At 40.6% G+C, this 19,548-nt stretch overlaps 3 protein-coding genes across 3 annotated transcripts; all 3 read left to right on the top strand.

Annotated features, from left to right (window-relative positions):
- The first annotated feature begins 243 nt into the window (after positions 1-243).
- Positions 244-4,871, top strand: synj2bp (synaptojanin 2 binding protein). The gene is made up of 4 exons (XM_088316145.1): positions 244-449; positions 1,412-1,548; positions 2,248-2,343; positions 2,758-4,871. The coding sequence occupies exons 1-4, from the start codon at positions 377-379 to the stop codon at positions 2,902-2,904; spliced, it is 453 nt and encodes a 150-aa protein (XP_088172271.1). The 5' UTR covers positions 244-376; the 3' UTR covers positions 2,905-4,871.
- An 865-nt stretch (positions 4,872-5,736) lies between these two features.
- Positions 5,737-14,181, top strand: LOC148342857 (deubiquitinase DESI2). Its single transcript, XM_088311759.1, has 5 exons — positions 5,737-6,307; positions 9,184-9,256; positions 9,722-9,815; positions 9,899-10,040; positions 11,908-14,181. The coding sequence occupies exons 1-5, from the start codon at positions 6,269-6,271 to the stop codon at positions 12,169-12,171; spliced, it is 612 nt and encodes a 203-aa protein (XP_088167885.1). The 5' UTR covers positions 5,737-6,268; the 3' UTR covers positions 12,172-14,181.
- A 1,737-nt stretch (positions 14,182-15,918) lies between these two features.
- On the top strand, positions 15,919-19,041 carry LOC148342856 (beta-1,4-galactosyltransferase galt-1-like). The gene is made up of 4 exons (XM_088306880.1): positions 15,919-16,493; positions 17,305-17,635; positions 17,714-17,883; positions 18,804-19,041. The coding sequence occupies exons 1-4, from the start codon at positions 15,919-15,921 to the stop codon at positions 19,039-19,041; spliced, it is 1,314 nt and encodes a 437-aa protein (XP_088163006.1).
- The last annotated feature ends 507 nt before the right edge of the window (positions 19,042-19,548 follow it).

Below are 19,548 nucleotides of genomic sequence, written 5' to 3'. Positions count from 1 at the left end.
CACAATAATTCCTCAACTTTCATTTTTACCAAAACAACACAATTACCATTTTTTTTTACATTTGAATATTATGTTATGAATGAACATTTAAATGTTAAACAATATATCATTTTAACATTTATTTGATTTATGCACGTTTTAAAATATGTAATTACTTGTATTTTAACGTCTAATCGCCCCCCCAAAATAAAATTAATTCAAATATTCACATTTCTTTAGCGAGTCTTTCGCCTCTTGTCACGCTAGGGGGCAGCACCCGCGTGCAAAGCTTCATCTTCCGCCGCATTAGGAAGCGAGCAAATCGCGGACTCTTCTCCAATGAGTTCACCTTCACGTAATTAAGTTTGATTCCTGCGTCGCCTCGTCTTTTAAACAAATGTCCACATCAGCCATGAACGGCTCGCTGCTCTCGAACGCGGTGGACATAAAACTCCAACGAGGGCCGGCAGGTAAAGAGCATTCCGTGGCGGCGGTGCTTACGTGGCTAGCGCCGAAGCTATCGAAGCTGGTGGCGAACTAAGTCGCCAAACTAGCAAAAGACGAGCAAATTGGCGATTAGTAGCGTTGTTGAAACATTCAAGCTGACGAATGGAGTCAAGGAGATAATTGTTGTGCAACATGAATGCGTTTTAATGCTTTTTGACCCATTTTTAAATGCGTTCGCTCGGCCTGTCAGACTGAAAGTGTGCGTGTGCGTGGGTGCGCTGAACATGTTACCCAACTTAAGTGGCGCTCATTCATAACTTAAAAACGCAGTGATTTATCCACATGTTGGAGACTTGGGCTGAACAATTAGAAAAATAAATTGCATTTTTTTTTTAATTTGAATGCAACTGTCAAGAGTGTAACAAGCTGGCGGCAGATTGAAGGCTCATTTTTAGGGTGTAAAATTGAATGTCAATAACACATCATGTATGTTTGTCTTGGTTACGAAGGTCTATTCGTCTAATATTTAGGTACTTACGTAGACCACTCCATCATTTGTAGAAATTTCGATCTCATTTAGAATTTGGATCGGCAAAACCCATGAAGTCATTATTTGAAGAAGTTTACCACTCTGAAAGGCGCTATAAAATCTAAGATGTGCTGTGAAAGAAGATAATCCTTTGGAACTTGATGCGTTTACTGTTTCAAAGTTTGTTTGAAATCAGAAGAAACAACGCAAATCTTTGAATTTTGTGAATTTTTCTAATTGCAATCTTGCAAGGAATTTATTGAATATGAAGTTTGGCTCTTAATTAGGGTTGCACATATCGAATAGAATGGATCACTCTTTCAATGAACTGGAATAATTTCTAATCAGAGAATGTATGTTTTGTTGGGGGCGGAGTTTATATTACCTTCAGGCTATAGATATCACCCACCCCAATGAAGACATTCCTATCATTCCCTTCTTCTGCTGTCTTCGCAGGCCTGGGCTTCAACATTGTGGGCGGCGTGGACCAGCAGTATGTCGTCAACGACTGCGGCATCTACGTTTCCAAAATCAAGGAGGACGGCGCGGCGGCACTGGACGGGCGGCTACAGGAGGGCGACCGGATCCTGGCGGTAAAACAAACAAACAAACAAAATGCTTTTTGAGGTTTGCGCAAAAATGTACATGCCATGTGGGAAAACTAGCAGTGTGATTTATCTTTTATGCCTTCGCTGACAAGTTTTCATACGAATGGAAATGTCATTATTATGTTCCCGCCTTCCCAAAAACTCGTGCATGCAAATCGTTTCGGCAAACCATGATACCCCCCCCCCTTACCTCAGGCACTAAGGAATACTTTTAAAAAGTTTGTTTGAATATGTCTAAACGTGTTTTGATTTATTTATTTTTTTTAATAAGGGCTTTAAATGTTGTGAAATGTCACCTATCCGGAAAGAAAATCCTTTTTCCTTTGACTGTCTTGGTTTTAGGAGTGACGTCTTCTTATATTATGCCCCCTGTTGGCATAATCTATAATTGCAGCTAAAACAACTCCAAAGTAGCGCAATGCTGGTTAGGTATTAACAGTTTCATGATGTCAGAGGTTTTATTGGCAGAGGTGGTGGCTGGAGCAGCTTTCTATTATTTCCAAAATGGGGATTTCTGTTTCCAAACACAGTGTGTTCTCACTATTTCCTAAATTAGCAAAAAAACAAAAAAAAAAGTGAATGAACAATTTTTTTATGCTTTATCTATTTTCAAGTTAAACATTTTGCGGGGAAAAAAGATCAGATTTGTTGGGCCTGATGCTCTTTTTTTTTGTTGTTGTGTAGATCAATGGCATCAAGCTGGAAGATCAGACACACAAAGCTGCAGTGGATTTGTTCCGAACAGCGGGGGAGGACGTGGAGCTGCGTGTTCTCAAAAAGGTACAATGGAAATTAAAACATTACAAAAAAAAAATAAATCCATTCCTATGCTGCGTTATGTACAATCGTTTGTGTGATGCTTCAATTTCATTGATTGATTGATTTTTGTTCATGTTTTGAATGATGCTGTCACCGTCTTAAACTGTTAAAATCTGTACAAGCAATGATTTAACATTCTTAGTTTGCCATACAAGCGTAAAATTAAAAAGTCTCAAAGACCCAAGTGTGAAATTGAACAGGAAGTTTACCATTTTGTTGTTAAATGTAGATAAGAAAAAAATTCTCCCTGAAAATATTGCTGGAATTCAATTGTTACACACTTCATGGCCTTGGAAGTCCCTCCTGTATGACAAACACGGGAGTTCTATCTGAATTATTTCATATTTGCATTTTTTTCCCCCCTCCCTTTTGCAGTCGCCCCATCATTTGAACGGACCGTCCGATTCCCAAGCCGATCAGGCGCCCTCAGCGCCCTATCTGGGGATACTCGCTATGCTAACGGGAGCTGCCGCTGCCGTCTTTGCATTCATTTACATCCGGAACATCAGAAGACCGTTTTAACAATTCCATTTTTTTTTTGTTTTTTTTTTTGTTTTAGGATCAAACATGTTGCTTGAGGCCAAAGAAGGGAGGGAGGGAGGGGGAAAGCTGACACTAAAGCGATTCTCTTAGCGGAGATAAAAATTGCACAGCCGCCCTGAAGGGAAAAAAGCTAGTAAGAGCCGCCCCGAGCTCCGCCGTCCTTTTTTTTCTTTTTTTTTTTTTTTTTTTAGTTGGACTTGGCGGTGCCTTGTCATGGCGTGCTTGCGTTTTTTTTTTTTTTGTCTGTCAAATATGCACCTTTCTGGCCAGTAATGCGCGGAATTAACACAACAGTATTCTGTCCTAAAAAATACAAGGCGGGCAACGTAAACCATCACTCAAGAGAATTGATTAATCATTTGTATATTTCAGGCGATGGAGATTAAAATGAAGTGCTCAATTTGGCTGCGACCTTTAAGGGAGCTGAAGGTTGATCTTCAGCTACAGTTGTTTGTGCGTTAGAACGATACACATTAGGTATGACTTGAGGACGTCACGTTATGTCACAGCTCAACTAATCCCAACCAAAATATTCTGCTCAGTAAATATAAAATAACGGGAAAAAAAACATTTGAACTCATTTACTACCATTGACGGCTAAAGATGTCAAAGATCCATTTTTTTAAACTTGGCTGGTAATTTAATGATTAATTGATCAATCAAAATTTGGTTGAATGTTCATTTCTGGTGAAATAAATAAATAGATAGATAGATAAATAAATGATGATAAAGCTTTCATTTTCCAAATGCTTCCTAATTTGATTCGGTTATCGATCGGTCGTGAAGCACGAGTGGCTATTAATAGTGTGCACTACTCGGCTGTCCCCAGCAGGGGGGGCATTGAGTCACTCTCAACTTAGAAATATGTAAAATGAAAAAAATAAAAGTATCAAATTAAAGGATAAATCCTCCTAACCAATAGATTAAATAAATAAATGCCAACAAATGCTAGAGATCAGCAAAAATCTGTGACTAATACAAGTGCAAAAAAAAAAATAAAAAAAATAATAGATGACACAAAATGACAGCAAAGCACTTTTCTCTATTAGACAAGTCAACTGCCAAACTAATGAACTTCCTTCTCTCATGTCAAAAAAGTTCCTTGGCTACCAGATGGTGCCAAAGTCTTTTGCCTGAGCACTGAAAGGTGCGATTTTCAGCTAATAACCGGGCAAAGGTTCCCGAAAAAACCTGGCAATGTCGAGCCGCTAATATGCAAATTTATTTATTTTTTTTCTCATTAAGCATCACAATTTCTAGCTGTAATTCATTTTTAAAAAGCAGTTATTTTTCCTTAGTATTTTGAAACTCATGAAAATATCCATAAAAAACTTTTTTTTTTAATATTAATTTGTCAAAGCAATGTCAAATTCTCGTGCTTATTGAATCGCAAAACTCAAAGTTTTTTGGGCAACAATGCCATTTTTATACAGATATATAGTTTGATAGTCAGACGTAAGTTGGACATTTCACACACAAGATGAACTTTTTTTCTTCTCCTGTTGTCACTATTCTTTCCACCACAGACGGAACATATCGTTGAATCCATCCTTGTCTTTTAAAGTCGCCAAGTCAGTGTAGCGTGAATTGAAGTGTTCATTCGAGATGCCGCTATATTTATTTTTGTATGTCCGCCGACATTTGCGAAAACACATGACTTCTACATTCCCCACGACTGTGCACAAAGGCGTGGGTTATCCTAAAGCGAGAAGGTGTTTGTTTTGATTTGTTAGTTTTTTCTCCTCGGGTTAAAAGCTTTGTTTTTGCACTAGCTACAATCATGGAGCATCTCCAATCGGAAAGAGAGTTGTGAATGCGTGTGTCGGAAAGTTTCTATTTGTCTGTTGTCTTGTAAATACCTTTCATGTCACTCTGCTGCTGATTGTGAATACTGTGCACTGTATGCCACAAGAGAAAATAAATAAGAACAAAAATCAAGTGTTTTACATCAGTTCAATACATGTAGTCTTTTTTTTTTGGCATGCAACTTTTTTATACAATTGGCATAATGCATTTTTATTCATGTAATATAATAAAATTAAATGTAATGTAATTTAGGGTGCCCTTCAGTACTGCATATATCAATGACAAAGGCAATTGCCACACAGGACCACGCACTTTCAAACCAGATATGAAAATGCATATTTTAATATACACATAAAAGGGCCACTATCCTAACCCCGAAAACAAAGGGTTTGAAGCAAACAACTGAATAGACCAGGATGGCGGCGCGCATAGACGCAGCGGCTAACAGCTCTCCCTCCCAGTGCTCCTTATTACTTTTTTTTACTCTAATCTCGTTGCACACTTGAGTACAATGAAAATAAAGGGATTTCTAATTTCTAATTCTAATAACCACACACGATTAATTTTTCCAGTGCAAAGGACAGTAGAAAACAGCTGAACAAGAAACCAACATTAAGAACAAGAACTAATTTTGCGCATTTTTTTTCCCTCATGAAAATCAACTCACTGAAAATGTCTATTATTGAGGTAGTACGTCTGTCCTGGATATTATTCTAAATGCACCAATAAATAATCTGCTCAGTTGTGTGCCATCTAGTGGTGATTGGTGATATGAAAATTTAAAACTACAGTCGGCATCTGTATCTTCGCCGTTCGGCACCTGTGGATTTTATAATATATGTGTATATATATATATATATTTATATAGCAGCGTTTTGTGAATAATTGGGTTTGCCGGAAATAAAATCCCCTAAAACGTTTCATCACGAAATTATTTACGAAAGTGATTCACGAAGCACAGAATGTGACGTCATGGGGCATTTACCGTCCGCGCAGCACAATGACGTCATCAGCGACCCAGCAGCAGCAGGAGGAGGAGGAGGCAGAGCCGCAGTGTCAACCACACCGAGCGGACCAACACCGACCACGTCGTCGACAATTTCAGCCCATTTTCGGAGTCTTTCATCGTCATGTCGGAGCGGAGGAGCCTCTCCCGCCCACGCGGAGGACGATGGTCGCGGGTCACCCACGGGAGGAGCTCCCCCGCCGGACGGAGATGCTCCTGGTAGAAGCTGCGAGCATCCACCGTGGACCCGGACGCCCCATCGTCATCGTCATCATCATCCCCACCGTCACCATCAAAATGGACGCTCATGACAACACGAGGAGGACGCTCAGGCCTTCGTTATGAGCTCTTTGGAGGCGTTTTATCGCGCGTGTTTTTGAGCTTTTATGCCTTTCTGCCTTCGTGCAGTGACATTGTGACTTTGCGTGTGCGTGTGGATGCAGCGTGGCCCAGTGTGTGTGGAAGCGGAGGCGGTGGAGGAGGAGGAAGGTGTGGGCGTGCTGAAATCCACCGCACGCTCATCTTGGAGCCATGGCCAGTGAACCTGTCATCCTCAACGTGTATGATATGGTAAGATGCTTGTCGTTTCTTTCTTTTATATATATATATATATATATATATATATATATATATTTTTTTACGCTTGTTGTTATCTCTCGTTTGTTTTTGGTAATCTGACACCTGCCTTGCAGCCTGCGACCACTGCCACTCGCTGCATATCGAGACGGAAGTTGTTTTGCGCACATTGTTTTTTTTTTTAATTTATTCTGTAGAATGCATTTCATCAAAAACTTATATGTAATGCATATCATTGTTTCTATATATATATATATATATATATATATATATATATATATATTTAGCCTTGTATTAACCTAAAGTAGTTATTTTGTGACAATAGCTTTTTCTTCATTTGACGGCATTACACACTACTGGCCTCTAGTGGCCAAGGCGGGCACACCAGAAGGAGCAGGACACTCAATTGGAGTGTAGCGATAAATTAAGTTGATCAAATTTAATTGTCAATAAAATTAAATGTAAACATTCTGTTTAAATTAACATTTTTTTCTGTTTTTGTAAAGTAAAAATAATATATTGTGATATTCCCTTACAAAAAACACAAACTTTTATTTCTTTGTTGGTAGAAACAGGAATGGATTACGAGCTTGTCCATTGATTTAAATTGAGTCATGTCCATAAAATGATTTGCAGTAATGTGTTCCATGTCCCTCCACAAATCTAAACATGATATTCTGATACATTTTCCATTTGTGGGATCAAAATGAAGCCATTTTGTCCTGTTCTGCCACGTCCTCCAAAATTGATGTCGCAGAGCCCACGGGATCTGCTAGTGAACGAGGCTCAATTACATTTTTTTTCATTTCTTTTTTTTTTTTTTGCTTATCAATGACTTCGGTGGCCCGACTGGTTAGCACGATGGCCTCACAGTGCAGAGGTCGTGGGTTGAATTCCGGCTCCGGCTTTCCTGTGTGGAGTTTGCATGTTCTCCTCGTGCCTGCGTGGGTTTTCTCCGGGTACTCCAGTTTCCCACATCCCATCAACATGCATGGCAGGTTGATTGGACACTCTAGAATGCCTCTAGGTATGAATGTGAGCGCGGATGGTTGTTCGTCTTTGTGTCCCCTGCGATTGGCTGGCAACCCGTTCAGGGTGTCCCCCGCCTACTACCTGAAGACAGCTGGGATAGGCCCCAGACAACAGACCAACCCCCCCAAACCTCCCCCACCCTCGTGAGAAGAAGCGGTACAGATAATGGATGGATGGATGGACTTCATTTGAGAAACAACTATAATTTTGAGGAGCATTTTTTTTTTTTTTGCATGTTAATTTTATTAAACAATAAAAATACGGCTCATGAACAATTGATATATTTTATATATATATCATAGTTTTTATCATTTAAATTAACAATATTTATTTCAGTTACATTTAGTATTTCTGAATGGATTGTATAGTCCTTTCAGCAAAACTAAAATACAAAAAAATATATATATTATCTATTGTAATTTTGAGAACATTTATTTTGCAAATCTCAAAAGTTACAACCCAATCGGGACTGTATGTCAATAACTTTATATTCATTATAGTCACCTTCCCCTAAATAATAATTTTATTCGTTGTTTTTTTTTCTGAAAACACAAAAAACGTGAACCAAATACTGATTATGTTTGCTTATTAATTGATTAATTTCAGATGTAGGAGTGAGTAATCTGTGTAGTGATGTAGCCAATTGGAGCAGAGAAAACAATTTTTTCTTGCCAAAATATGATTTTGGCCATTATTTTGCGAGTGTTACATACATGTAAACATACTTTTAACCCTATAGGCCACACGTACCGGCTGACATCGAACAATTTTTTTTTTATGTCAATTTTAGCATAGCAATTAGCATGACTTCCGCGTTTATTCGTTTAATTAGTTTTTGATGCATTTTCTGACGAGGTATTTGTTGTCAAAAGCTTGAGATGCACTTTGTGTAACATAAAATATGGAAAAGGTGAAGCGCTTTCAACACTTCCTGGTAGCATTGTAGTTTTGAGCCAAGTAGACGTTTGATGGCCGAAGTGGATGTGTTGCAGTATTGCGAAGACGATCGAGAACGTCCTGAGAGGGGAAAATAGTGGATGGTTGAATTTTCACTGTGAAATCATTGCGTGACGTGAGGCTGCAGGGAACATTAGCTCATAAAAACAGGGCAGGGAGAAAGCTCCCGAAGGATCACTGCTGCCCGTTCCTGGTCGGAGAACGGCAGCATGCTCCTGCAAATCGGACAAAGGTGACGAGAGATACTTGAGGAGTAACAGACGACGGTGCGTCATGTGTTCTATAATTGATTGTAGACAGCTGGTTTGGTGTGGACGCCAGGGTGGGGGATGGGCAGAGGGTAAAGGGGAATGTCACAGGGTGTGATTGACTTCTGATTGTCTGCTGTTAGGGCGCTAAAATAAAATAAAGCACTCATATACAGCTGGCTTATATCATAGTTGGGGATTTTTCATGATAATTGACTTTTATTTCGTGTTGACTTTTTATTTCTTTTTTTTTTTTTAATTCAGTTGCTTCTTCTAAGTTTATTTTGCATTAGTGCAGTGCATCTCAAATTTGTGACCCCCCCGCCACCGCGACCCACTCTCCGCCACAACTCTAAATAATAGCATTTTCGTTGCAAAACAAAACATACACCGTAGAGTTAATACTCGCTGCGCACAACGGGCAAGGAGAGCGCCACTGCCAACTACTGGAGTGGATGTGCAATTACACTTTATTGTTTTTATTAATGTAGTACGGCAGGAAAAAAAAGCATGTACCCCAGGTTCATACAAGCCCCCCTCAGCATCGCATCGCCCGCCCCACTATTTGAGACGCATTTGTGTTAAATTTCGTTTTCACGACTAACAGTTTATATCCTTGATATTTCCCTACAGTACTGGATAAATGAGTACACTTCCAATCTTGGAATTGGAGTCTTCCACTCAGGAATCGAGATATATGGCCGCGGTGAGATACAGTTTTAAATTTTACGTGAAATGACAGGACAGGACAGGATGTTATTTTACATGACAGGACAGGACATGTTACATTAAATCGCTTGACAGCACAGGACTGGACTGCACATTATGTCACGTGTGAAATGATAGCACATGACATGGAATCAAAAGACAGGACAAAGGACATTCAATTAAAATCATGAGACAGGACTGGACATAGACCATTTGACTTGACATTAAATCACCAGGTTTTTTATTAAGTCATGTCTCAGGACAAATTATATAACATTTTCAACAACATCTCAGGACAGGACAGGACATCACTTGAGATTAAATGACATGACATTACATCAAATCCCAAAGCATGACAGGACAGGACAGGCGTCACATGACATTAAATCACTCGACGTAATGTCCCAGGACAGGACAGTCGGTGATAAATTGCTGGCAAATAACGAAATTTTCTGTGCCGTAGAATTTGCATATGGGGGCCACCCATACCCTTTCAGCGGCATTTTTGAAATCAACCCGGGCAATGCCGCCGAGCTGGGAGAGACCTTCAAATTCAAGTGAGGCTTTCAGCGGTCAGCCACGTCGCTCTCCTTTTGCTTTGGTTTCATTTCCCAACTGATTGGAACGCAATTCTCAACAGGGAGGCCATCGTCTTGGGCACCACCGACTTCACGGAGGAGGACATGGACAAGATCATGGAGGAACTTGGCAAAGAGTTCAAAGGCAACGCCTACCACCTCATGCACAAGAACTGCAACCACTTCTCCTCCTCACTGTCCGAGGTCACTAAATTGTCTAAACCAGGGGTCTCAAACTAAATTTACCTGGGGGCCACTAGAGGCAGACTCTGGGTGAGGCTGGGCCGCATCAGGTTTTCCGCAAGAAAAAAATAAAAAAAATCTAATCTTCTCAAATGTCTTTATTTTTATTTTTTAACACAAAATAAGATTTAAAAATAAATAAGGAATTAATAAGAAAATAAATAAGGAATTAATAAGAAAATTAATCAGTAATAAATAATAATAATAATAATAATGAGTCAAATGTCTGTATTAACAGTTCTTTAATCTTCTTCTGAACATGAATTGTCCTGAACATGAGTGGAACATTCATCAATCAAACCCCTACTAAAACATCGAAAAAAAATTACAATCCTACCATCGTTTTAAAGCTGAAGATGTGCCCAGCAATAATCCGCGGTTCAATTTTATCCACTGTGACCAGGTAATCCTACATTTTATAATTAGTCCCGTCTGTGCTAGTGCTGATGCGAAACTCCGTCAGACTGCACATCCTGTTCGCGCATGGGTCTCCTGTCAATCAAATCAAAATCTTGTCAAATAGCAGAGATCCTAAGCATAAACCATAGTTCTGGAATGAGTAGGCCTACTTCTGTAGTTATAAAGCTTTAATTACACTGTAATTAAAGCTTTATAACTACAGACTGGCACTTTCATATCAAATTCGCGGGCCGCACGAACATTAAACTTTCATAAGGCGGGGGCCGCAAACTATCATCCCGCGGGCCATTTGCGGCCCGCGGGCCGTGAGTTTGAGACCCCTGGTCTAGTGTATATTTGATGCATGAATTAAAAAAAAAAAAAAGTTCCAGAACATGCACTCAGCCACCACTTTTACTGTTTGTCTTTATAAGTCGAAGCTTCATTTGAAGTTATTGTAAAGATACTTGCGGAAAACAGATTTTACATATTATTATTATTAATGTTCTCCTTAAATAATTGGAAATGTTCGTACTAACATTAATGTTAACCTTAATATTACAAAGTAGGAGGGCTGAAATATTTTTGAAATAATAAAATTGTGATTTTTTTTTTCTACCCCTCAATATTGCGATTGCAATTGACTTTTCTTGACACTAAATACATAAAATATCTATATTTTAAAAAATGATACCAAGCATGATGTGTTTTTAATTTGGGACAGGGGCGTGTTTAAATGAGAAGTGTTACGTTAAGAATAAAGTCATAAAGCAATAAGTAACATTATAAGGATTGTCCTTTGCCTGAGAAAAATAAACGTTTTCAGGTGGGTTAATTTTATTTTGAAGGGTTAAAATATGAGAATGAAATATTTTGAGAATCAAATCATTTTCTAGGAAAATAATGAAAATTGTCCCTTTTTTTATTATGACTGGACATAATCTCCCTTTTCATGTTTGATGGACTTAGTTTCTTTTTTGATCAACTAGCACCTTAATTAACTAACGTGACATTTTCATTGAAGACAAAAAGTTTTTTTTCTCAAAAAATGTTATGACAATTAGGAAAAAGTTATACACGTTTTATTCTTTCTTATGATTTTAATCAGACAACTGTTGACAAATAACACCGGTTTTATAGACTAAAATAGATCATTTTATAAGGAAATAAACTAATTAGGTCATTTTTAGAGGGAGAAAATGTACATTTTTATTCTTCAAGAAAAACATGTCAGGTACTGTATTTTTTTTTAGGAGGGAACGAAATGTTTTTATATGATGAGAATTGAGTTGTATTTGATGAGATCAAGTCCATTTTTTCTTTGTTAAATTTCTCAACTTAAATTTTGAGTTTCTCAAAAATAAATCCGCCTCACACTCACGTATTTTCATTTTGATCTTAGCACGACCCCCCATTTTGCTTTTTCCAGCTGCTATGCGGCCGCGAGATCCCACGCTGGGTCAACCGTCTGGCCTACTTCAGCTCGTGCATCCCCTTCCTGCAGACCTGCCTGCCCAAAGAGTGGCTGACGCCGGCCGCCCTGCAGAGCCACATCAGCCAGGGCCTCCACAAGGACGAGCGGCGCCGCCGGTCCAGCGACGACGACCGAGACCGCTCGTCACCGCCCTCTTCGTCCGGAGCCGCCGGATCCTCTTCCTCTTCCTCACACAGCTGCCGCCACACCAGGGTGTGAGGGGCCGCCCGTGGACCAGGACAGGATGCGGGCGAGGGAACGGTGGCAAGCCTCGTCCGAGCCATTTATTGGACAATTGAGGACTGACGAACGTGATGTGACCAAAGTCAGCCGAGAACGTCTGGTTGTGACGCCCAAATATGGCTGGGAACCACCCGGCCTCGCCCTTGAATTGACAAGACAACATCTGAAGCCTTATCAGCATGACATTTGATAGACATGCCTATCATAAGTAAACCTAAAACAAAAAAAGTCTCAAAAAGCCATGCCTTCGAAGCCAGTTTCAGAAACATACATTTTGCGAGAGACAGTGTCCATCATGGGCCATGCCTGAACGGTCTTAGGGAGTCCGCCATTTTGGCTCAGTAGCGCACTAAGCATTTTATTTTTAACCCCCGCCCCCCCAATAAAGTCTCAAAAAACGAATGCCTGAAAAGACACTGGGAGATTGACATTTTGGTTTGAGGCAGTCTTTTTGAATTCTTGTGAAATTTTGGCCCTCAAAGTCATTTTCGATCATCATGGGTGGACCCCCCCCCCAAAAAAGTCAGTCACGCCGTCAAAGACATGTTTTCCTGCTTTTGCTTTGAAATCGCCATTTCGGTTTGCAGCTGCTTAAAAAAAAATACCTTCAAAGCCACTTAACATGAGCAGCAAGAAATTTGGTCAATATGAGTACACTCACCAAAAAAAAAAAAAAACAACACCCAAAAAGGCAGAGAGGTTCTGCCCAATAGCAAACTCTTGATTTTTGTTTTGTCAATTCCGCTCCCAAACTCAATTGCTGATAACAGCATGGAATTTGGTGGACACGCCCACCACCATCAGTAAACCCACATAAAAGTTCCCATACGCAAAAGAAACACAGGAGGGGCTGTCATTTTGTTTAGAAATTGCCATTTTACGGTCATCTCTTATCATATACACAACTTGTCCTACGGATTTTGTCCGATTGCTAACAAATTTGAACCGCTAAACAAGGCGGATCGATGGCACTTGAGGAAAATGTTGAGTCCTTGTGGGCAGAGCATTGTGACAAAGTTTGATGACAAACACGATGATTTTCATTCATTTAGCATTAACATCTATCTCGGCTTCTACTTAACATTTGACTTCAAAAATCGGAGCAGCTTTCAAAAGGATACTGGCCTTAAAATTATACTCCATTGGACGACACGTGCGCTTCTAGTTTAACTTCCATTAGCAGTTAGCTTAGCATACACTTAGCTAAGCCATGTGTCTTTAAAAGTCTTGAGCTGCTATATTCATAATGATATAAACATTTTAGTTATTTTCCCTCATACGCACTTGTTTTTATTTTGATCAATTAGTTAGCTTAGCATACACTGGGCCTTTTACCACATGTTTTATGCTAAGCTAACTAGACACTGCTGGTTACTTTGTCATACGCCAACACTGTAGGACAGAAGTGCCCTGGTCCAGTCCTCGAGAGCCCCGAGCCAGTCTGCTTTGCATGTTTCCTTCCTCCAACGCACCTGATCCAAAAGATCAGCTCCTCAGATAGCTTTGCAGAAGCCTAACAAAAATCCAAATTATCTGAAACAGCTGTGTTGGTGGAGGGAAACGTGTAAAACCGGCTGGATTGGGGCTCTCGGGGATTGGATTGGGGCACTCCTGCTGTAGGATAATATGTTGTGGTCGTCAACATGTTTACAGGTTGCAAAGCATTTAAAGGTTAAACAAAAGGGGAACAATGTTTCATTTTGGGACAACTGATTTCTTTTTCCATCCCTCCTGCTGAGGTGGTGGTTCGAGGACAGCTATTCTCTCAGGAAGGAACTCACTCGTTGTGATTGGTTTGGACATTTCACCAAGTGTATTTATTGTGTTGCAGCTGACACACACACTACAATACAGTATGTCACTTTCTTACAGAGTACACTAGACAGGTATTTTTTTTCTAGTGTCAACGAGACCTTGTAAAATACTCTTTTGTGAACCTAAAACTTGACTTATTAGTACTAGAATAAAGAGACTAGTAATAATTGAGTGTTTCTCTTCTGTTAATCTTCAAGTGCATGCGATTGCATCATCTGATGTTCCATTACTCGAAACCTGGTCTTTAAAAGCCAATTTTTTTACAAATATTTTAGCTTTATTAAATAATTCTAGAGGTGTAACTAAAAAAAAAAACATGTGGATATTTATATGATAATGTCAATTATTATTGGACAAGGCACAGCCGCTTTTATATATTTAAACAGCATTTAGCATACACGAGCTTCCAGGTAGCCCCAGAGCTCAAATGAATTGACACCCCGGATCAAAGTAAACTTTTGTCCAAACAATAACTTCACAGCCATCTGAAAGGCTGATGATCTTGTGTACAAAGGAAAGGAAACGCTTCATAGAGAGTTCAAACAAGAGATTCCCCGAAAATTTTCTGCGTTACACCCAGGGAGTTAAATAACTCTTCACTTCGTAGGTTGCACAGTAAAAGAGAAGGTAAGGTGCACTTCCTTTCAAAGTATTTTAATTCAATTCGTGTTAAACATTATGTTGATGTTTCTGCATTTATTTAGAATAAGAATCAGTTGCCCTTTATTGTCATTGTACTCAGTGCACAACGAGATTGGTCATCTACCCTTTCCAGTGTCATATCACAATAATTGAATTATATATATATCTCAATTAAATAATCATCAATTACACAGAAAATACATATCTAAATCATAAACCATACAAACAATGAACAAAATAATGAAAACTAAAAAAAAAAAAAAACATTTTCGTAAACAAACTAAAATAAAAACGACAACTAATTAAAACGACATTGCCTGCTCACGAAACTATAATCGAGGAGAAAATATCCATTTAATCGTTTTCGTCTTTGTGATAACTTAAAATGGAAATTATAAGGAATATACCCCTCGAATGATCACGTAATTTTTTTTAAATACATTGATGTGTGTTACAGTCCCTCTTTATATTTCCCACTTAATTGTTTTCTCTGTTGGTGCGCCTACGCCATCTAGTGGTGATTATTGGACGGGTAGAGGGATTCCACCTGACACTGATTGGCGAGTGCATTCTCCAACTCACTCGGACGGATGACCGCTTTTGTGACCTCTGTATAAGGAAATAGTTTACCGACTGGTCGAATGAGGGGAGACAGGCAAGATTTTCAGAGATGTTTGTGCTCAGGCACACCTCCGTTTATGCTGCCGCTTTTGATCCACAATCCTCCCGCATTCCGCTTGTCCTGAGAGACTTCTCATCCACATGCTTCAAATACCTTTTCGATACTAAAAGAGTCAAATATGGGATAACTTTTAGACATTCACCCTCACATTTATTATTCATTGCACTATTACAGTTGGCTATAAGTTTTTTTTTTTTGCAAGATGTGTAAATGTTAATGAAGTAAAATAATGAAATAAAATAAATTTAAAAAAAAAACGAAAATAAGCAGAAATTAAAGGAATCAAAAGATAACCCCCCCATATATCATGGCGGTGCCGGATTTACGACAGTTGCACAACCGGACGGAACCTTGGCTTCCTCAGTGACGTAACGTGTTGACAATGAGTTCTCAGGTCTAGAAAACGAAAATAAAACACTATAATGGCAAAAAGTTGGTCCTCGGTGCAAACCAGTTTAAGTTCAAGCTTGATCATACGTCTCATGATGATGATGATGATGATGTTGTTGTTTTAACCACCACTGGCTGAACGCGTCCGTTTCCTATTTGCGCCTCTTCTTTTTAGCATGCGCTCATTATACAAGATGAGAACCTGTATAAAGCTCTCGGCCACGGTCACCTTGGCCATCATCTATTGGATGTGCAAAAAGAGGATTGGTGTGCTGAACCTGGTCACGCCGATCCCAAGCACGTGCCCCCGGCAGGTGAGCACGGAGTCCATCGCCCGTCTGAACGGCACCGACCACATGCTGGTGTCAGCCTACACTGACGAGATGGTCGCCGGCAAGGACGTGCGCATCTTGGCCATCTTCAAGAGGGCCTCCGTGCAGCAGCTGCATTGCGTCTTCTGCTGCCAGGGCTTCGTGTCCAGCCCAAGCTTGGCAGAAGTTCGTCTGCATCCCCACAACTTTGACTACCCCTACGTCTGCACCGCCGTCCTGTGTCAGACACCAGCTGACTGCCGAGGGTCGCACGTTGCACTAGTGTCCTCGGAACGCAATATCGACGCGAGAAACCTGACGTGGCTGCCTGTAAGGAACCGTAAAGAAGCGGGACAAGAGGAGAAAAGGCCGCTGTTCAACTTGACAGCGTGTATCTCCGTAATGTTAGGAAACTTCAACAATGTCCTTAACGTGGTGCAGACGCTGGAGATGTACAGGTCAGCAGCTCTCTTTTGGAGTGCTTGGTGGGAGGGTTCACCCAGTGGTGGGCCGTCAAGGCCTTCAAGGCCTTTTCTGCTGACCGAACATATTCAAGAAAAAAAATGATCAAATTCTTCACATATTATATCCTAGTGTTGTATTTTTAGGTTCAAGTTTTTAGCCAATCAGAATTCAGCTAGCACGTGTTGCCGGGCAGATTTCACAATACCAGGCAACCCAAGAAATCATGATCATATTCTTCACATTGATGTCATATTATATCCCAGTGTTGAATTTGTAGGGTAGAGTTTTTATCCAATCAGAATTCAGCGAGCTCGTGTTGCCGGGCAGATTTCACAATACCAGGCGCACGCACTATTCGTCCGAGGGCTTCAGATGCAATCGTGCGGGCATCTGTTCTGTGCCTCAAGGGGGCTTTCAGAGTTGATCGACAGTTGCGATAGCCAATCAGATCGCGCGTTGGTTACACGAACCTTCTCGCTAGACTTACATTGAAGGCGATGAACTTGTCTTGTGATTGGATACTCACTCGTGAGGGGTCGGCGCTATGCGGAACCAACACACCCGGAAGTCGTGACTGGCGACCGTTCGAAAATCTAAAATATATTCTTGCATTTTTTTTAAACCACAATTACTAAAACAACACAACAACAGCGCAATGATTTTTGCTCAAATTTCATTTGCATTTTTTTTTGCATCTAAATCCTTCAATCCTGGTCACCACCACTCAATGATGAGCTCTTCTACTCAAGCCGTCGGTTTCGATCGAATTGTCGTATTTGTCCAACTGGACCTGTCTATTATCAGGTTGCTCGGCGTGGGCAAGGTGGTGATCTACTATACTAGCAGCGGTCCAGAACTTGGCCGCGTGTTACAGATCTACAGCATCGAGGGCTTCGTGGAGCTCGTCGCTTGGCCCATCGACAAGTATCTGACAAACTCTGGACAGTGGCGCTTCTCCTTGAGCGGCACCGTCCTGCACTCCTTCGGACAGATAGTCACCCTGAACGAGTGCCTCGTCAGATCAAGAGAGCGGTCTCGCTACGTCCTGCTCAACGACCTGGATGAAATCATCATGCCATACCGGCACAATGACCTCATGTCTATGATGAGCGAGCTCCGAAGGCAACACCCTAACGTATCGTCTTTCGGATTCTCGAGTTGGTTTGGCGTCGACGTAACAAATCGCTCACACTTGATCTTACGTATCCGACAGGCGAGCGAGTTCCTCATCGGAAACCACACATTCCCCACGGCACTGGTGGACCCTACTGGGAGATTTGAACTACCTCAGTGGAAAGGCGTGGTGGGACTGAATATCCTGCACAACATCTACAGGAAGAAGCCAGGCAATACGGTTAATACCAAGATGATCGTTCGGCCAAGGTACGACACAATAATACTGACAGGTTTGGAATTGGAACGGAATGTCGATGATGAATAGACTGCAAAAAGGCAGGAAGCCATCACCAAAAGCAAACAGGAAGTCGGCCATTTTAGGTTGAAGTGGCCGCAACTATCGCGAGATAATAATTTAGGACGTAACACATAAGTACAGAAAATCTCTTTAAGCAATAAAGGATACGATTAATCAGTGGCGGGCGGTCAAGGCCGTCAATAGCCTTCTCTGCTGACCGAACATAATCAAGAAAAATGATCAAATTCTTCACATTGGTGTTGTATTTTTAGGTTCAAGTTTTTATCCAATCAGAAATCAGATAGCTCGTGTTGCCAGGCAGATTTCACAATACCAGGAGCATGCAATATTCATCCGAGGCCTTCAGATACAATCATGCGGGCGTCTGTTATGTTCAAGTCAATGAGCTTTCAGAGTTGATAGACAATTGCGACAGCCAATCAGATCACGAGTTGGTGACACGAGCCGTCTCGCTGGCCTTCCGCGTTTTCTGATTGGATACTCACTCATGAGGGGGCGGAATCAACACACTCGGAAGTCGTAACTGGCGACCGTTCGAAAATGTAAAATATATTCTTGCATTTTTTTTTAAACCACAATGGCCCAAGGAGGGAAAAGTGAGGATTTAATGCCACTGCTATTAATGCGAATGTACCAAACAATGACAGCTGTGCAGTGGTCAAGCAATCTAAAGTGCCACATTATTTGTTTTTTCTCTCAAGTGGTAACTAGAATTTCACAATAAAAACAAATAGGACGTCACTCATTTTGGTTTTAAGCGGACGTTCGACCTTTTTTTGTTTTTGTATCACCCAAATGATGCAAATGAAATGTCCAAACGATTGCCAGCATAGTTTCAGTCAATTCACATTGTTTCTTCCTTTGCCAGGTTAGTGGAAGAAACATCGGTGCATTTTGTTACCAAGCAATTTGGGGAACGCTACAAGGTCCCACAGGATGTGTGTCGGCTCATTCACTTCCATGCCGGTAGGTCAATCCTGCCAGAAGAGACATTCATTGAGGACAAGAGATTGTGGGACTTCCAGGAAAAACTGGTCCCCAATGTCAACCGTGTTTTAAAGAGATCAGGTCTGATTAAATCTCGAGGGCAAAACGACAAGACGTAAGCCAACAAAAAAATGTGGCAAAAGCACACACACACACACGCACACGCACACACACACACACACTATAATGAGCAGCACAATATTCATAATTTCAAAACCGCAAATTATGATTTTTTATTCAATTTCAATCATGCTATAATTGTATGTCTGTATAAAGTACAGTACAGTAGCGTGCTTCTTTTCTTATTAAAAAAAAAAAACATTCTTGAGGTTTTTCTTAGAGCACTTCCATTCATTTTAAGTCAGGCAACAATGGACGAGAAGAGTCAAACAGCAGAAAACAGTGGTTCTCAAATAGTGGGGCGGTGCGATGCGGAGGCGGGCGCGTTACCCTGGGAAACATGCCCCCCCCCGCCGCAGTACGGCTGAACGATGTATGGTTTTGGAACCGAAAATGCAATCTCATACAACACAAATTTGAGATCGTCAAAGCTGCGCTTTGCAATCTCAGACAACGCAAATTTGAGATCGTCAAAGCTGCGCTTCGTGCCCCTAGTTCCCGCTGTA

The sequence above is a fragment of the Idiotropiscis lumnitzeri genome, chromosome 1 (genome assembly GCF_059441095.1).
Source record: "Idiotropiscis lumnitzeri isolate Australia: NSW breed Sydney's pygmy pipehorse chromosome 1, RoL_Ilum_1.0, whole genome shotgun sequence".
Lineage (NCBI taxonomy): Eukaryota > Metazoa > Chordata > Actinopteri > Syngnathiformes > Syngnathidae > Idiotropiscis > Idiotropiscis lumnitzeri.
The sequence above is the reverse complement of the archived record's forward strand: the minus strand, read 5'-3'. Positions and strand labels throughout refer to the sequence as shown.

What these genes read in the sequence shown, in the direction of transcription:
- synj2bp (XM_088316145.1), top strand. Translation starts at nt 377, where the DNA reads ATGTCCACATCAGCCATGAACGGCTCGCTGCTCTCGAACGCGGTGGAC. An exon ending in ACTCCAACGAGGGCCGGCAG is followed by an intron (nt 450 to 1,411) that starts GTAAAGAGCATT and finishes CTGTCTTCGCAG; the next exon opens with GCCTGGGCTTCAACATTGTG. An exon ending in AGCTGCGTGTTCTCAAAAAG is followed by an intron (nt 2,344 to 2,757) that starts GTACAATGGAAA and finishes TCCCTTTTGCAG; the next exon opens with TCGCCCCATCATTTGAACGG.
- LOC148342857 (XM_088311759.1), top strand. Translation starts at nt 6,269, where the DNA reads ATGGCCAGTGAACCTGTCATCCTCAACGTGTATGATATG. An exon ending in AATCGAGATATATGGCCGCG is followed by an intron (nt 9,257 to 9,721) that starts GTGAGATACAGT and finishes TCTGTGCCGTAG; the next exon opens with AATTTGCATATGGGGGCCAC. An exon ending in GGAGAGACCTTCAAATTCAA is followed by an intron (nt 9,816 to 9,898) that starts GTGAGGCTTTCA and finishes AATTCTCAACAG; the next exon opens with GGAGGCCATCGTCTTGGGCA.
- LOC148342856 (XM_088306880.1), top strand. Translation starts at nt 15,919, where the DNA reads ATGAGAACCTGTATAAAGCTCTCGGCCACGGTCACCTTGGCCATCATC. An exon ending in CAGACGCTGGAGATGTACAG is followed by an intron (nt 16,494 to 17,304) that starts GTCAGCAGCTCT and finishes GTCTATTATCAG; the next exon opens with GTTGCTCGGCGTGGGCAAGG. An exon ending in AAGATGATCGTTCGGCCAAG is followed by an intron (nt 17,884 to 18,803) that starts GTACGACACAAT and finishes TTCCTTTGCCAG; the next exon opens with GTTAGTGGAAGAAACATCGG.